Source organism: Apium graveolens, chromosome 4 (genome assembly GCF_009905375.1).
Source record: "Apium graveolens cultivar Ventura chromosome 4, ASM990537v1, whole genome shotgun sequence".
In the NCBI taxonomy this organism is placed as follows: Eukaryota; Viridiplantae; Streptophyta; class Magnoliopsida; order Apiales; family Apiaceae; genus Apium; species Apium graveolens.
The window spans coordinates 97883682-97900616 of record NC_133650.1 but is presented as its reverse complement, the minus strand read 5'-3'; the positions used below and the strand labels follow the sequence as shown (position 1 = coordinate 97900616).

The 16935-nt window shown below is 39.2% G+C and overlaps 3 protein-coding genes across 3 annotated transcripts; all 3 read right to left on the bottom strand.

Moving 5' to 3' along the window:
* Window positions 1-6899: 6899 nt before the first annotated feature.
* On the bottom strand, window positions 6900-8934 carry LOC141716826 (UDP-glycosyltransferase 83A1-like). The gene is made up of 2 exons (XM_074519004.1): window positions 8444-8934; window positions 6900-8165 (listed from the first exon to the last, which is right to left on the bottom strand). The coding sequence occupies exons 1-2, from the start codon at window positions 8919-8921 to the stop codon at window positions 7282-7284; spliced, it is 1362 nt and encodes a 453-aa protein (XP_074375105.1). The 5' UTR covers window positions 8922-8934; the 3' UTR covers window positions 6900-7281.
* Window positions 8935-10079: 1145 nt separating this feature from the next.
* On the bottom strand, window positions 10080-11932 carry LOC141716825 (UDP-glycosyltransferase 83A1-like). The gene is made up of 2 exons (XM_074519003.1): window positions 11309-11932; window positions 10080-11070 (listed from the first exon to the last, which is right to left on the bottom strand). The coding sequence occupies exons 1-2, from the start codon at window positions 11793-11795 to the stop codon at window positions 10190-10192; spliced, it is 1368 nt and encodes a 455-aa protein (XP_074375104.1). The 5' UTR covers window positions 11796-11932; the 3' UTR covers window positions 10080-10189.
* A 1484-nt stretch (window positions 11933-13416) lies between these two features.
* LOC141716824 (UDP-glycosyltransferase 83A1-like) lies at window positions 13417-15205 on the bottom strand. The gene is made up of 2 exons (XM_074519002.1): window positions 14618-15205; window positions 13417-14497 (listed from the first exon to the last, which is right to left on the bottom strand). The coding sequence occupies exons 1-2, from the start codon at window positions 15102-15104 to the stop codon at window positions 13617-13619; spliced, it is 1368 nt and encodes a 455-aa protein (XP_074375103.1). The 5' UTR covers window positions 15105-15205; the 3' UTR covers window positions 13417-13616.
* Between the last annotated feature and the right edge of the window lie 1730 nt (window positions 15206-16935).

Below are 16935 nucleotides of genomic sequence, written 5' to 3'. Positions count from 1 at the left end.
TCTATTTCCCACTTAATCAGCCTCCCACTAGCCTTGGGACTATGAATGATATTTCTCAGGCGCTGATTTGTTAGCACCTCAATTTGATGAGCCTGAAAGTAAGGACATAACTTTCTTGAAGCCATCACCAAATCTAAAGCAAACTTCTCAATAGTTGAATAATTCAACTCAGCTCCATGCAGAATTTTGCTGACATAGTATACGGCCAAGTACAAGTACAAAACTTCATTCAAAGCTGGTTTGGCCAACAACGGGGCCTGGGCCATATATTTCTTTAATTCCTCGAATGCTTTCTGGCTTTCCTCACTCCAAACAAAATCCTTAACCTTCTTTAAGGACTTGAAGAACGACAAACACATGTCCCCAGAATTTGAGATGAATTGTCCCAATACAGCAACCCTCCCAGTGAGCTTTTGAACATCTTTGATAGTTTTTGGGGGCTCCATGTCCTGGATTGCTTTTATTTTATCGGGATTGGCCTCGATTCCTCTCTTGGAGACCATCAATCCCAAAAAATTTCCAGATCCTACTCCGAAAGCACACTCTGTAGGATTTAACATCATCTTGTGGTACCTCAGGACCTCAAAAGCTTCCCTCAAATGAGTTATATGGTCAGTCTTCACTAGACTCTTGACTAACATGTCATCAACATAAACTTCCATGGTCTTGCCGATAAGATCCTTAAAAATTTTATTTACCAACCTTTGATAGGTGGCTCCTGCATTCTTGAGACCAAATGCCATAACAAGATAACAATAAACACCAAAGTCAGTGATGAATGATACCTTTGGGATGTCGTTCTTGTGCATCTTGATCTGATTGTATCCACTAAATCCATCCATGAAGCTCATCATCTCATGTCCAGCAGTGGCATCTGTCAAAGTATCTATCCTTGGCAACGGGAAACAGTCCTTAGGGCATGCGTCATTCAGATCAGTGAAGTCCACACACATCCTCCATTTTTCATTGGTCTTCTTCACCATTACAGGGTTTGCTAACCATTCTGGAAATTGTATTTCCTCGATGAAACCAGCCTCCAAGAGCTTCTCTACTTCCTGTTTTATAGCTTCTTGCCTCTCTGGAGCAAAACTTCTTTTCTTTTGCTTCACTGTCTTCCGATTTGGATCCACATTCAGCTTGTAAGTAATCAGTTCCGGGTCTATGCATGGCATATCAGCTGCTGACCATGCAAACGCATCACAATTTTCTTGCAAAAATTTAACCAACTTCCCTCTAAGGGGCTCCTCTAGTGTGGCTCCAACGAAAGTCACCTTCTCAGGATCCTCGGGAGCTAAAGGAATCGAGACCAAGTCTTCTGTTGGCTTCCCTCTTTTCTCATCATTCTCTCGAATATCCAGATCTTCAATAGGCAGAACCTGCCCCCCGACTCCATCTGCCCTCAGTGAGGCCACATAACAACTTCTAGCCAATTTTTGATCTCCTCTTTCTTCTCCGATCCCGTTCCGGGTGGGAAACTTCATTATTGAATGGTAGGAAGAAGGGACTGCTTTAAAGACATGTATCCCTGTTCTTCCTATTATTGCTTTGTAAGTCGAACTAGCCTTCACCACAAGAAAGTCCAACATCTGTGTTGCTTGCCTTGGTTCCCGACCTATGGTTGTTGGCAACTTAATTATCCCTTCTACGGGGCACTCTACTCCAGCAAATCCATATATCAGCATATCGGTCGGGGTTAATTGAGAATCATTATAACCCATTCTTAAAAAGGTGTCATGGAGCAAGATATCCACTGAAGCACCATTATCTACGAGGACCCTCTTCACCGGGCTGTTTCCTATTATCGGTGTTATGACCAGCGGGTCGCCATGAGGAAATTTCACACCTTCTAGGTCAGAATCATCAAAAGCCATTGTTACTCCTGTCTTGGCCCTCTTCGGGGCTTCTCCAACAATATGCATAACCTCTCTAGTATATGCTTTCCTGGAGTTCCTGGATAATCCAGCAGTAGTTGGTCCTCCGAAAATCGTATTTATCACAGGCCCTCAAGGTCGTGGCCCTCCAAAAATTGTATTTATAACCGGTCCTCTAGGCTGGGGATTCTTCCCCTGATCATCTTGGTCCCTCCTACGATCCTCAAAGTTCTTTCTCCCATTGTTATTCCTATCCCCTCCATCTCCAGTGTATTTGTTCAATCTTCCTTTTCGAATGAGAAACTCAATTTCATATTTCAGTTGCCTACACTCATCGGTGTGATGACCAACATATTTGTGAAATCTGCAATACTTGCTCTTATCTAGCTTGGAAGGATCAGCCTTCAAGGGCTTAGGCCAACGAATATCTCAATCTTTCTCGATTTCCATCAAGATCTGGCTTCTAGGAGCATTCAGCTTGGCGTATTCAGTGAACTTTTGCCCAGGCCCTCCCTTCTTGGGGGTTGAATCAGGGTTTTGCTCAGTTCTAGGATACCTGTCCTTAGCGATATATTCCAGGTCAGTTTTCCGCTTCTTGCCTCCAGCGGGCTCATTACTCACTACGGTCTTCCTCATGCTCTCTTCCACCTTGATGTACTTCCCGGCCCTATCTTGGAGCTGCACTATGCCTTCAGGGGGGCGTTTGGCCAAGGACATCTTGAAGAATTCATCCCTAATTCCCTGTTGCAGTGCTATCATGGCTACGTTGTCATCAAGGTCCGGTACTTTTAAAGCCTCCTTTGTGAAACAATTCAGGTATTCTCTCAAAGATTCCTTCGCTCCCTGTACAATGCTCATGAGGGATGCTGAACTTTTCTCATGCACTCTCACGCTGATGAACAGTTTAACAAAAGCCTGACTTAATTCTCTGAAGGACCCGATAGAGTTTTGGGGGGAAAACGACTATACCATCTTTGAGCCATACCCGACAGGGTTTGAGGAAAGGCCCGACACTTAATAGCGTTATTCACGGACTACAATAACAGTGCATTAGAGAATGTCCTGACATGATTAGCGGGATCTCCCGTGCCATCATAAGCTTTGATAGTGGGCATCTTGAACTTTCTTGAGATATGGGCATTCATTATTTCTTCAGTGAATGGCGGAGTAGGATCATCAGGATCTCCAAGGGGAAGAAGATTGCTTGGATCAGCTCTTGGGACAACAACCCTACTCTGTATTGGACCATCCAGGTCTATGATAGGGGGATGATTCCTCCCCCTTGGGGGTAGTGGGGGTCTGGTATTCTGGTGTGCCTCCAAGTCGCGCTTCAGCCTTTGAATCTCAGCCTCATGAGCCCTGATCATTTCCTGCACTTCTTGGGAATTCGTCCCTTGGGTGCTCTTAGGACGCTGGCTACCCTCAGACATTGGTTCTTTTCCAGCGCGCCTCCTTCTTGGGGCCACTTTATCGTCCGAAGATTCGGAGTCTCTCTCAGTGTAAGGGCCAGAGAATTCTTGATCCTCTGGTATAGGAGCCAAACCACATATATAGGGGGCGATCGCCCTCGTTCTTCACTCCGCCCAGCATGTCCACTTCCTCCAACCTCGGGGTAAAGGGGCATCCCATATGGGGGATTAGTAGTCACAACAGTTGAATACTCATACCCAATGGGACGAGAATTCACAGGTGCATGTAGTTGTTGAACTTGGGGATTCGTACCTTGAATAACCGAGGGAATCGTCCCTTGTGGCTGAGGTTTAGTTACCCCTATCTGGGCTTCTCCTTGGATGGCTGCATAAGTTGAATGAGGAGGTATCTCCACGGTTGACGAAATCACTTGGGTTATCCCCGATGGTGTTCCTTCCTCAAGAGCTCTAATTGTTCTCCGTGTTCTCGCCATGGTTGTTGTTCGATCCCCACAGTCAGCGCCAAATGTTATGGATTAAAAATTAAGGTATATGATTGCTATATTTATTATTAAGGAACGTGAGTTTCAAGACTCGATTTGACTGCTCTTGTGTTTCGTGACTCAATCTGCCTTAACAAGATGCCTACGTACCTTGTTGATTGCCAAGGATCAAGTTAAAAAACGTAGTTCTGATTTGTGGGGTGAAGCCCCTTATATAGATGTTAGGAGTCCTTGAATTGGACTTGAGTTAGGAGACTTAGTGATCAAGTCTCAGAATTAGAATGGACTTTGGAGTTCTAAGAGGTAGGAAGCTGATTCCTTATCCATGAGGTTCCTTGGAGGCCAAACTACAAGGATTTATATCCCCTCCAAGACTCATCTTAATAGCTGTTTTTCTCCCTTATTAATTAATTACGAAATTAATTAATATTCTGCGTTTTTGGGCTTTCTTTGTTCTATCAGACCTGATCTGATCTGATCCATCAGGCCTGATCAACATGTTAACCTTTTTGGTCTGAATATCATACATCTTCTTATTGGGTCTTGTAGCTCAAATCATGTGTAATTAATGTAATATTTACGTAATCAGGATTTATTTATTCCCTATCAAAACCGAAATCAAAGATTTGAGTTCGATTTTATAAAAATTCAATCCTTTGGTGCATTTCTTCTTGAAAAGTTTATTTAGATTTTGGTTTTTCATTTAATTTTGCTCATTCGCGACATTGGTAAGCCTTAAATTTTATAGCAGCTAGGAAGAAACCAGACAACTGCATAAATATAAATATGACTACATATTATATTAAAAAGAAATAAGAAAAACAAATTCCAAGAAGGGGAAAGGGAAATAGAAAAGAGAAACATGCAGGGAATGTGAAGAACATGGTGGACAGTTCATTTCATGCTAGGTGCTTCAGTGTGTCTCCTTTGTCAATCACATGCTTTTCTGATAAAAACACCAAATGCAGGGGAGGGGAGTCTGGATCACTTGCCTTGCCAAAACACTCACTTAAGAGCTGGGGCTCTTAAATCATCCTTCATCACCTGTGAGTAGCATGTGCTTGTCCATGTGCATGCTCTTAGCCCCTTCCTTTGCGCATCAAAGCATTCCCCAGCTCTGCTGGCCCCATTGTCCCCCCCTCCTCTTACATCCCTCACATGTGAACGCTACATTTTCAACTTGCCCACTTTCTCTTTTCGGTCCTCCGTTCCCCTTTCTACCCCCGTCTCAACTCATTTCGTAATTTGCTTTTCGACCCCGGAATCTCTTTTCGATAACTCTAAACCCGATCTTTTTAGAAATTATAAAAAACCCACAAATTTGATAAAATTTTATTTTTACCATAATATTTTAGAATTAAATATCAAAATAGTTATCGAAATAAAGATTATATATCAATTTATTCGGTAGGCAGATTCAAGATTGGAAGATAGCAAAACTTGCCCATAAATATTTACAGCACCACAACTTGCCCATGAATAATACAATACTAGAAGCAGCTAATGTGATTTTACAGATGGCATATTGGTAATATATTTAAAACGGAAATGGCAAAACTCAAAAGCCTCGCTACTTAAACTTCCAAAATAACGCTCTCAGTCCCTCAACCTCCGTTATTTATCACTCAACTCATCGATGGGTGCCAAGACAATCACAGACATAACCATGCCTACGAGAAAGCGCACCGGAAGAAGTAGTACACCCACACCATGCAACAATAAAATCAACGGCCGGTTCAAAAACTCGAACCCGAGAACAGTCGTGGCCTTAAATCAAGACAGTTCCAATTTACTTACGAGGAAGCTGGATGCTCTGAGAAGCCTTATTCCAACACAAACCGGGGACGAGTTAAACGCAGACCAGTTGTTTAAAGAAACAGCTGATTATATTCTACTTCTCCGGACTCAAGTATCGGTTTTGCAGAAGCTCGTCGAGTTTTATGGAGGGGCGGCTAATAGTGCGTAGTTTTAACTCGCATAATGTGGTACAGTAGTTTAATTTGTTTATCTTTTTCGATCAATGTAATATCGATTTTTATTAATATTAAATATACAATTAGCATCCAACTGGTTTATGAAAAATTTAGCAGATAATGTTTTGTGTGTATTTGTGTTGGCTAGTAACTTAACAAATCGTACGGAATGCTTTCAAAAAAATTCTTCCGTACAGGTATGCATAACAAATCAGGCGCACGGCCTAATCAGTCTCGGATAATCTATCATGTACTGATTTGTATGTAACTGTTGGAGTACATGTAAACTGTAATATGTTTGTTAATTGATTCCAAAATTACTACTAATTAAGAGGGGATGTATTATTTCCAATCTCGGTGGAGTAGAAGTAGAAGAGCGTGATACTGATGGAACACTGTCCTCTGGTGTTGTGCATCTCTGAATACAGAAGTTGTAAGTTGAACATATATATGTTGTTTTAAAAGTGAGGTGGATGAGAAGTATTTTCCCAGTCCGGCAGAAACAAGAGATCTGTTGTAGGTCAATTTGTGAGAATCATGAGTGTTGAGATTTAATCATCCTGTAAAATTTGTGCACTCGGTCTCAATTCCATTCGGTCGTGTAGAGAGTATGTAGTCTGAATGGTGCAGAAGGTGGTGGTGACAGAGTGTGATAGAGCGAGAGGCATGGTCTAGTTATATGGAGAATATTGATTGGGGATTGGGAAAGAGAGGGGCAGAGGGTGATGAGTAAGTAATACTCCAGTTTTAAATGGTAGATTTATGAAATTCACATGAAAGTAGACAGCTAGGCTTTACTACTTGCCTCCATCCATCAGGACCATCACTTTCCTCCCCCCCCCCCTGCCTAATTATCGATCACATCACCCTCAACCTCAACCTCAACCTCAACCTCAACTGCTGTTGTTGTTTCATGATAACTACTCATGTTCGCACTACTCACCTCCTTTTTCTCTTATAAGCTTGTAGAGCCTTCTAGACCATAAATCAGTCCATTGAGCAGTTCCGTTCTTGGTAATCCAGAAGCAGCTTGGCCTCAGATCGGCACTAGGACTAATAACATATTACTAACACATTTTTGGATCATCTACTAATCCTCTTTCCTCTCTACATATTTACCCATGGAAACTTCACCATTTTCTAACCAAATTTCTGTCTATTATTTGTCTGACAAAATGTCCTCATAAATGTCTTTTTACCATCAAGTTGTATCCTTCAACAATCCCTCAGCAGGTCTCCGCCAAAATAAACAATTCTTCACTAACGTTGTTATGATTATACATCGCATATTTTGTATGGAACGGTTGGTTTAGACGTACCATAACTATTACAAAATGACATGTTTGTTACTCCATCTGAGTGAGTACATTTTTTGGCGTAATTACTAATTAATACAAATATTTGTAAACAAATCCAAGATGTTTTCCGCAAAATGCTTGGGTGACATAAGTCTGATGTTCCAAGGGCGCTTATATCACACCGTTAGAACTGACAACGCTGCTCATGAGAGTCATGTCATAAATATCTAATGTCCTGAACTTATCCATTTTACAAAACTGCTCATGTTTTTGTAGGAGCAGCCACCCTTCTGTACACTATTAGTAGCCTTTTCTTTAAACAACAAGACCCTTTCTCTGAATGATTTGTTGCTAAGTAGCTGCTCCACCTTATTACTAATTTCTTCTCTCGTGATCATACCACTTTCGGTTTTGTTAAGTCCAAGTCCCACCTTCCAAACATCGCAAATGTAGTTCTGATTAATGAACTGATCAGTAAAGTAAGGCCAGCACAAGAAAGGCACTCCATTGCTTACACCTTCCATTGTTGAGTTCCAACCACAGTGACTCAGGAAGCAGCTCACTGAAGGATGACTAAGGACCTTGTCCTGTGGAGCCCAGCTCACAATTCGTCCACGTTTCTGTATTCTCGCTTCAAATTCTTCTAGGTACATTTTGATCTTTTCGTTTGTCATATCTGGCCGCACAACCCACAGAAATGGCCTGTTTGTTTGTTTAAGTCCTAGAGCCAATTCTTGGAGTTGGTTAAGGTCAAATAGGGTAAAACTTCCGAATGCAGCATAGATTACTGAACATGATGGCTGTTGATCTAGCCATGTGATGCAAGTTGTGTCGACCGGCCACAAGTGGCCTGCTGATTTTCCAAGTCGATTGCTAGCCATGAGTGGGCCTATTGGTAAGATTTCTGGAAATGAAGATAAAGCTCCTTGCTCAAGTTCAGAAGTCGTGTTGCAAATTATCCGGTCTGCCAGTTTCAGTAAATTATTGTTTTTTAGTACTGAATGAAAAATAATTTTCCCTGCATTTGAACCGCTGAAGGCTGTAAAAATTTCGGTGCTCATGGTGGGCATTGTTGAGGATAGAGTAAACGTTTGAGATCTTAAAATTGATCCTGCAATTGAATTTCAAAATTAATAGAAGATACACAAAGAGCAACAAACAAAGGTTCAGACAACTGTAGGTTTCAGGATGTGAGGGTTTGATCTCGAAACATCTCCTTAACCTGAGCTACAATATAATTTTAGATAATCAATTTTCTCAAGAGCTTAAAGTGTTGATAGAATTTATGAAGGCACTAATGGATCTAACATTTTTAGCACTTAAGTTATAAAGTTTGCAACAAACTCTGGCATACTATATATAGATTAAAAACTGCCTCAGAAATCTTACCGTCACTGTCCAAGATTTTACTCTGAATCAGCTCTTGGATTCTTAATAGCATGCCTAACGTTGCAGCAGCTGCTGGCCAAAAGGCTGCCCGCTTGATTCCCATCTTTTCTGCAACTTCCAGTGCCCATCCCATATTCTCATCAGCAACGATACAAGTAATTTCATCATTGTCTATTCCCTTTTTCTGCTCGATAAGCTCCTCCAGTTTCCCAGGCATGACTTGGGTCATGGTCTCTGTCATCCTACCCAAGTCACTCCTATCTTCCCAGGGTTCCATCCCATCCGGGATTGAAACGAAGTTAATCACTCCTACATGATCTTCCACGGAGAAAGCATTAATGACACGCTTATGTATTGATTCAGTATTTACAAATGTTATCTTGACACCATGCTTAGATAAACACAGGACAAGCTCCATCAGGGGAAGCACATGACCTTGTGCCGGATATGCTATTGCTAAAACATGCGGGTTACTCATCTTGTATTCTTCAAGGACCCTTTCGAGTAATTACTAATGTTGTTAGTTGTTCGTAGTGAGCTCAATGATCAAGACCCTTATGTAGTGACACAATCTTACTATGAGTGACCGAATGAATAAAACAAACAAAGCAAATAAAACAGAAAAAACACAAGAGAACACAGCATACATGTACATTAGTCACCGAATGAAATCATAAGTAGCAACTTAAATTTGTTTTAAGTTTCTGGAATATATCTATATATGTAATGTTCTACAACAAGTTAATAAACTAATGCACCTCCTAAACGGCCAAACCACCGAAATAGGCCGGCTGGTGACAAGAAGTATGCTGCATAATTGCAGAAACATCACACATAGGAAGTTCATCAAAAAATTAATATATATTCAACATGTCATATGTCTGTGTTTTTGGTTCTAAATCATATATTTAAATTGCAGACTTACCGATCATTATTGTTTTCCTATATCTCGAACCTTCTGTCCTGCCTAGCCAACTTACAAGCTGCTTATCACATACTATATGTAATTGAACAAACAACCACCCACTGTTGCCTTCCTCAATATAGGTCTGAATGCAACACTGCAAGAACATTATGAATATCATTCCTCCATTCCCACATTAACTTGCATCTGTGTTGTACACAATGATAATCTTATACTAAAGTCTATATGAAATAATATTTCAAGTCTCCGACACTGATTTGCATCTGCATTGTACACCATGATAATATGATACTGGTATTTACCATAAAATGACATTTACGTTATGTAAGTACGTTGTACTACAAAAAATATTCCCATTAATAGCAAAAAGAACAAAAAAGCAATGTAAATGTAATATTGGAATAAATATGAGACGGAGTTTTTTTTTGCAGGGGATAGAAATAGTTTTGTTATTGTCCTATTGATCTTAAAGGGAGTGAGTGATTAACTTGACAAACTTTCACAAGAATATTTGAGAAATGTATATGTTTCATACCTATAATAGATCAACATAAAAGGGACGAAAATCTCTATTTGTATTAGGAACTTTTGTGTAAAACTCGAAACCTGCAGTGGAGTTTGCAGTATGATTACTGCTAGGCATAATCTGATGATCAATCAAGTAGGTTCTTTTCTAGCAACTGTGTCGTTTTGTTTCCTAACAGTGGATACTTGAAACATTGGTAAAACATTTTCTTTTAGGTATGTAATATTTTTTTAGTGCATTAGATTCTTAAAGTAGTACTGGAGGGGGCATTCGTATTTGAATCCTCTGCACTTTTCTACTTCATCCAATCAATTACAGTGCTTAAATTCTTGTTAGAGCATCCTTGTTCATTGACACTATTCACCACCTTGCCCTTAAGATCCAAAACTCTTTCCTTGATCTGTCTATCACAAAGCAGATGCTCTACCTTGTTCCTAATCTCACCTTGCCTAATGATTCCACAATCGTCTTTATCAAATCCCACTCCAACTTTCCAAACATCACAAATGTAGCTCTTGTTAAGGAACTGATCAGCAAAGTAAGGCCAGCACAGAAAAGGCATGCCATTGCTTACACCTTCAATGGTAGAATTCCAACCACAATGGCTCAAGAAACAAGCCACGGATGGATGGCGTAGAACCTTTTCTTGGGGAGCCCAGCCCACCATTTTCCCTCGACTTCCTATTCTATCAATAAAGCCTTTTGGGTAGGCTTCACTCATTGCATCAGTCATATCTGGACGCACAACCCATAGAAATGGCTTATTGGTTTGTTCGAGTCCTAGAGCCAATTCTTCGAACTGTACAGCATCAAAAACTGTGAAGCTTCCAAATGCTACATATATGACTGAACATACTGGCTGTTGATCGAGCCATGTCAGGCAAGTTGAATCTTCAGGCCAGAAGTGACCAATTTGCTTCCCAAGTTGATTGGTTGCTATAAGTGGACCAATTGACAAGATTTTTGGAAATGAGGTGAATGCTGCTGGCTCAAGTTCATAAGCTGAGTTGCAAATTATAAAGTCGGCTAGCTTCACAAATTCATTTGTTTTCAGTACAACATCAAACACACTTTTCTGTATTTCCAAGTCAGGAAAGCAGACCCACGCCATATTTTCAGTGTTCATTGCAGGCATGTTTTCGGACAAGCTAATCATCTGATGCTTTATGACAGTTCCTGCATTTGCAAGTTATGAAGAGGCTTAGGAATCGAGTTTAAATATAAATTTATAATTCACAAGCATTATTGTATGTTATGCAGTATATTAAATCCGTAAATAGGATGATGCTTTAAGACAGTTCCTGCATTTGCAAGTTATGAAGAGGCTTATCGAGTTTGAATATAAATTTATAATTCACAAGCATTATTGTATTTTATGCGGTATATTAAATTTGTAAATTGGATGAAGCCTCACCGTCATTGCTGTTTATAATTTTATCTTCGATCAGCTTTGGGACTGAGAACATTGAAGCCAAGAGTGCTGCTGATGCAGGCCAAAAAGCCACCTTTTTTATTCCAAACTTGTCAGCAACTTTAAAAGCCCACCCCATACTCTCATCAGCAAGAAGGCATGTGATTTTGTTGTCTTCTGTTTCATTGATCATTTCAATGAGCTCCTCTAGTTTCCCTGGCATGATGTCAAATATTGCCTTTAACGCTTTCACAAAGTCATTTCTATCATCGGATGGACCTAGTCCATCCGGAATAGAGGTCATATGTATTGCCTCTGCCACATGACCATCTTTCTCATTCATTGCCTTCACTATGCACTCGTGGTTAAAATTAGTGTTCACGCATGTTACCTTAAACCCCTGCTTGACAAAGCATCGGAGAAGCTCCATCATTGGAATCACATGGCCTTGTGCTGGATAAGGTACAGCCAGAACATGTGGGATGCCCATCTTTTGTTGAATAAGATTACAATTTGAAGTAATTCCTACTTTATTTTAACAGCTTCATACAAGTCTAGATAATTTATAGCGTGTTATGGTGACACTACTGAGATGCTCCAGCATATGTATCATCGTAAATTAGCCTTCATGTTTGTATTTTTCTTGAATTCAGGAGGTATTCTTTTGGCATTTTGTCCATGTCTAGTAGCAGATTTTGTCAAAGTTTTAGTGTATTGTCCATCGGTGATCACCTGTTTAGGCCTCCGTTTCATCCAATCCTGTAGTCTACCTTGTGTTATGAACAATAATGTTGAGTGCATAAAACATGATTTTCTTGTCTTAATTGCCGAATGTAGGTTAATCATAGAAGTATCCAGGCAAGGTTAGCTTATCTTAGAAATTTTATCACATGATGAATTACAATTCCTATATTATTTATAAACTTTTGGATTAATGTTTCTGGATTGGGAGTACAATGTTCAAATATTTTAGTTAACTTTACTGCTTTTACGACATTGAGCCATTAAAATGACAAGGATGGCCGACTCTATGACTTGGGGAATCTCTAAATTATATGGATTATGCAGGAGAAATTCCACATGTTTTAAATACCGCGTGCATCTGATTTCACTGAATCTTTTATTTTTGTTGAAAATTTTTAAGTTTAATGTTTTTTGTGAACATTACTGCTTTCGTGTTGTGCAAGTCCGGAGTGTTTGACAGTGACCACCTCCCTCCTAAGAGTGGAGGTGTAGATAAGATTGAGTACATTTTATCACCCTACAATAGGTTATGTGTGGTTTTAGTTGGTTTATGAAGGTAAACATCAAGATCCGCTGTGCTAATGAGATTTATTTCATCTTGTCTTAGTGAAAAACTTAATTACTGAATTTTTTATGAAGAAGATGTAATGAATTACTACGATTATATTGATTAACAGCAATGATAACACATAAGCTACAAAATGTAGTTAACTTCTCTGAATTACAGTACTCAGCTCTCTCGATCAAGTAACAACACAGAATAAATAATGGACTTTCGAGAGGCCCAATTCTCTCCCAATAAACTCAAAGACAGTACTAACTTCTTGATGCCCTAATCTTCCCCTCTGTGCTGTATATGTTCTCCCCTTTGCTCCCTCTCCGTTATTACGCATATGTCCCTAAATATTTGCTGTTATGCCTTTCTTACCCCTTGATACGTGTCTGTGCTTAACACGTGACTCTACTGGGTGCATCACAGAAGAGAAGTAATACAACATAATGATATATGCTTCACTCTCTGTATAGCCTTCACAAGTTGCTGCATCTCTGTTGTTATATTAGCTATTCCGATACACAGTGATAATATGATTTTACTCTTTTTGAAGTTGACATCAATTAAATTAGGAATGCATGTCTAATAATCAGCAAAAAATGATCGAAGAAGAAATACATTTCTAGTTTTTGAATGGCTATAATAGGACTTAAAAAGAAAGATTACTCAGGCGAGAAATGGTTGTCTAATTGAATAGAAAGGGGTGAAAGGTTGTGCTTGTGAGTTATGGCCCTGTTACAGTAAATTTCGGGAATTTCATACTGACAAAATTAACTTAAAAGGGATGCAAGTCACTTGATTTCAAACTACTGTGTAAATTTTAAATCTGCAGTATAATTAAAAAGGCATGATCTGATTAACAAAATACATCCATTTGTCTGCTACTGTATTGTTTTTCTTTCCAATGCTCGACACACCGAAAGCAATTTTGTTTGCATGTCACATATCTTCCCGTGCATTACATTTTTCAAGTATGCAGGAGGAGGAAAGAGTGTTGAATCCCACTGCAGTTTCTTATTTCATCCAATCTATTATCCTTCTTAAATTCTTGTTAGAGCATCCTTGTCCCTTTACACTATTCACCACCTTGTCCTTAAGATCCAAAACTCTCGCCTTAAATTGTTCATCACCGAGTAAATGCTCCACCTTGTTCTTAATCTCACTTTGCCTGATGAGTCCGCTCTCGTCTTTATCAAATCCCACTCCAACTTTCCAAACATCACAAATGTAGCTCTCGTTAAGGAACTGATCAGCAAAGTAAGGCCAGCACAGAAATGGCACTCCATTGCTTACACCTTCAATGGTAGAATTCCAACCACAATGGCTCAAGAAACAAGCCACGGACGGATGGCGTAGAACCTTCTCTTGGGGAGCCCAACCCACCATTCTCCCTCTACTTCCTACTCTATCAATAAAGCCTTTTGGATAGGCTTCATTCATTTCATCAGTCATATCTGGACGCACAACCCATAGGAATGACATATTGGTTTGTTCGAGTCCTAGAGCCAATTCTTGGAACTGTACCGGATCAAAAACTGTGAAGCTTCCGAATGCAACATATATGACTGAAGAAACAGGCTGTTGATCGAGCCATTTCAGGCAAGTTGAATCTTCGGGCCAGAAGTGACCTACTTGATTCCCAAGTTGATTGGTTGCTATAAGTGGACCAATTGATAAGAGATTTGGAAACAAGGTGAATGCTGCTGGCTCAAGTTCATAAGCCGAATTGCAAATTATAAAGTCCGCAAGTTTCACAAATGCATTGGTTTTTACTATAACATCAAACACAGTTTTCTGTGTTTCTAAGTCTGGAAAGCAGGTCCAAACCAAATTTTCAGTGTTTATTGCAGGCATGTTTTCCGACAAGCTAATCGTCTGATGCTTTCTGATAGTTCCTGCATTTGCAAGTTTTGAAGAGGTTCAAAATTCCAGTGTTCACATAAAACTAATATATCTCTTAAACTTTTTATATGTTATACATGTACAGTGAATGTGTAAATTTTACGAGACCTTACCGTCATTGCTATTTATAATTTTATCTTCAATCAGCTTTGGGACACTGAAACTTGTAGCTAAGAGTGCTGTTGATGCAGGCCAAAAAGCCACCTTTTTTATTCCAAACTTCTCGGCAACTTTAAAGGCCCATCCAATATTCTCATCAGCAAGAAGGCATGTGATTTTGTTGTCATCTGTTTCATTAATCATTTCAATGAGCTCCTCTAGTTTCCTTGGCATGACCTCAAATATTGCCTTTAATGCTTTCACAAAGTCATTTCTATCATCGGATGGACCTAGTCCATCCGGAATAGAGGTCATATGTATCATATCCACTAAATCGCCATCTTTCTCATGCAATGCCTGCATTACGCGCTTGTGGATGAATTCAGTGTTGACACATGTTACCTTGAACCCCTGCTTGGCAAAGCGCTGGAGAAGCTCCATCATCGGAATCACATGGCCTTGTGCTGGATAAGGTATGGCCAGAACATGTGGGATGCCCATGTCTTTCAGATTAGATTTTATGACTTGAATAGCTTTCGATTTTATTCTGAAAGCTCCATATAAGTCTATGCAATTTATAGTATGTTATGATGACACTACTGAGATGCTGGAGCTTAGCTATCATCGTCCATTGGATTTTTCTTTATACTTTTCTCGAATTCATGATGTAACACATTGGCACTTCTTGGTCCGTGTCTACTAGTACATTTTCTCATAGAGCATCTCTAATGAAGGTGACAACCGAAGATGCCAATGTTGTAGCTGACTTTACTTCTTGTAATTGAATCTTAAAATGACAAGGACCCCGAACTGCCGACTACATGAGTTTACTCCACATGTTTTAAATACTGCATACATTTAGTTTCACTAAAACATTTTCTTGTTGATCATTTATGAATCTGATGTTTTATCAAATGGGGCGTGCCAAGTATGTACCGACAAGTAGGGGTGTTTATGGGTCGGGTTGGTCGGGTTGGAGGCATTTTTATAACCCGACCCAACTAAATCGGTTTGAGAATTTTGAACCCAACCCATAAAATATAAATTCGTAACCCAACCCTACCCGTCGTATATCGGTTTGGGTCGGGTAGGGTTGGTTTGAATGGGTTAAATGACTTTATGAAAGAAAAATTCATACTACGTATCATCCCTCATATCGAAAAATTTAAGAAACTATAATACGTATAACTTACAATTATAGTACTAATATTTAAATTGATTGACGTTAATTTTTTAGGGATTCATAAAATATCGTAAATAATATGCAAATACATAAAATATAACCCTACATATATCAATAGAAGTATGTTATATTGTATTTTGTATAATTGTATATAATATATAAATATATATTTAAATTATCGAACAAAGCTTGTAAATAAATCGGGTTGGGTTGGATTGGCCCGAAAAATGTAGAACCCATACCGAACCCATTTAGTTCGGTTTGAAATTGTTTTAACCCAATTAAGTGTCGTGTTTTTTTTGATCGGTTTGATAGGCCGAAAAGAGGGGCGGGTTGGGTCGGTTTGGTCGGGTTGACCAACCCATGAACACCCCTACTGACAAGGGTCTATAATAACACTTTTTCTATCTAATGTAGTGCACTTTCTTCAGATATAAAAAAATTGGTTTGGATTTATATCAGTATTAGAACTTGTTTGGCTTTACATTTATAATATCTAGGAACTTGAATTTCGGACAAGTGCATTTCGTGAAGTTTTTTGGTTAACAAAATCATCAAGTAAGTTTCTTGACTGTTTACATTGGTGTAATATGGAAATTATTCACGCAAGTGTTGTGTATAATCTGTCGCGCAACAACGTAACATTTATATAATCAGGATTAAGAAAAAACAAACAATAAACCGAATAACGAAATAAAACATGAAGGCAAAACAACAAGATATGATCAAGTCGGTTCATTCTACACAAGCCAAAGCTCAAACTCAATTAGATGGTCTTAAAAATGAAATAAGATCGCATTTTATGAAGCTAAGTCCAAGAGTGAGTTTGAAGTATAAAAACAGTTGAAGTCTATCACTGCCAGAAAAGAGGGTATAGAGGCTAATTAGGTGAAGCTAGGGGCAACTCAAGCTAAAATGTTTGGGCAATTGGATGAGGTACATCAATTTATGGAGCTAATTATCTCTCTCCTGTTTGGATGATGCTAAAAAGGGGAGATAATTTCTAAATTTAAATGTAAAGAGCTTCAGTTAAAAGCTGATAATAGAGATGATGTTCAAGATGGAGGAAATAAGGGTGGAAAATCACCTGGGAGATATAAGGGAGGAGAAACTGCTGGCTCTAGTGGTACCTCTAAGTACACTATCGAA

What these genes read in the sequence shown, in the direction of transcription:
- LOC141716824 (XM_074519002.1), bottom strand. Translation starts at nt 15,104, where the DNA reads ATGGGCATCCCACATGTTCTGGCCATACCTTATCCAGCACAAGGCCAT. An exon ending in AATTATAAATAGCAATGACG is followed by an intron (nt 14,498 to 14,617) that starts GTAAGGTCTCGT and finishes TTGCAAATGCAG; the next exon opens with GAACTATCAGAAAGCATCAG.
- LOC141716826 (XM_074519004.1), bottom strand. Translation starts at nt 8,921, where the DNA reads ATGAGTAACCCGCATGTTTTAGCAATAGCATATCCGGCACAAGGTCAT. An exon ending in TAAAATCTTGGACAGTGACG is followed by an intron (nt 8,166 to 8,443) that starts GTAAGATTTCTG and finishes ATTCAATTGCAG; the next exon opens with GATCAATTTTAAGATCTCAA.
- LOC141716825 (XM_074519003.1), bottom strand. Translation starts at nt 11,795, where the DNA reads ATGGGCATCCCACATGTTCTGGCTGTACCTTATCCAGCACAAGGCCAT. An exon ending in AATTATAAACAGCAATGACG is followed by an intron (nt 11,071 to 11,308) that starts GTGAGGCTTCAT and finishes TTGCAAATGCAG; the next exon opens with GAACTGTCATAAAGCATCAG.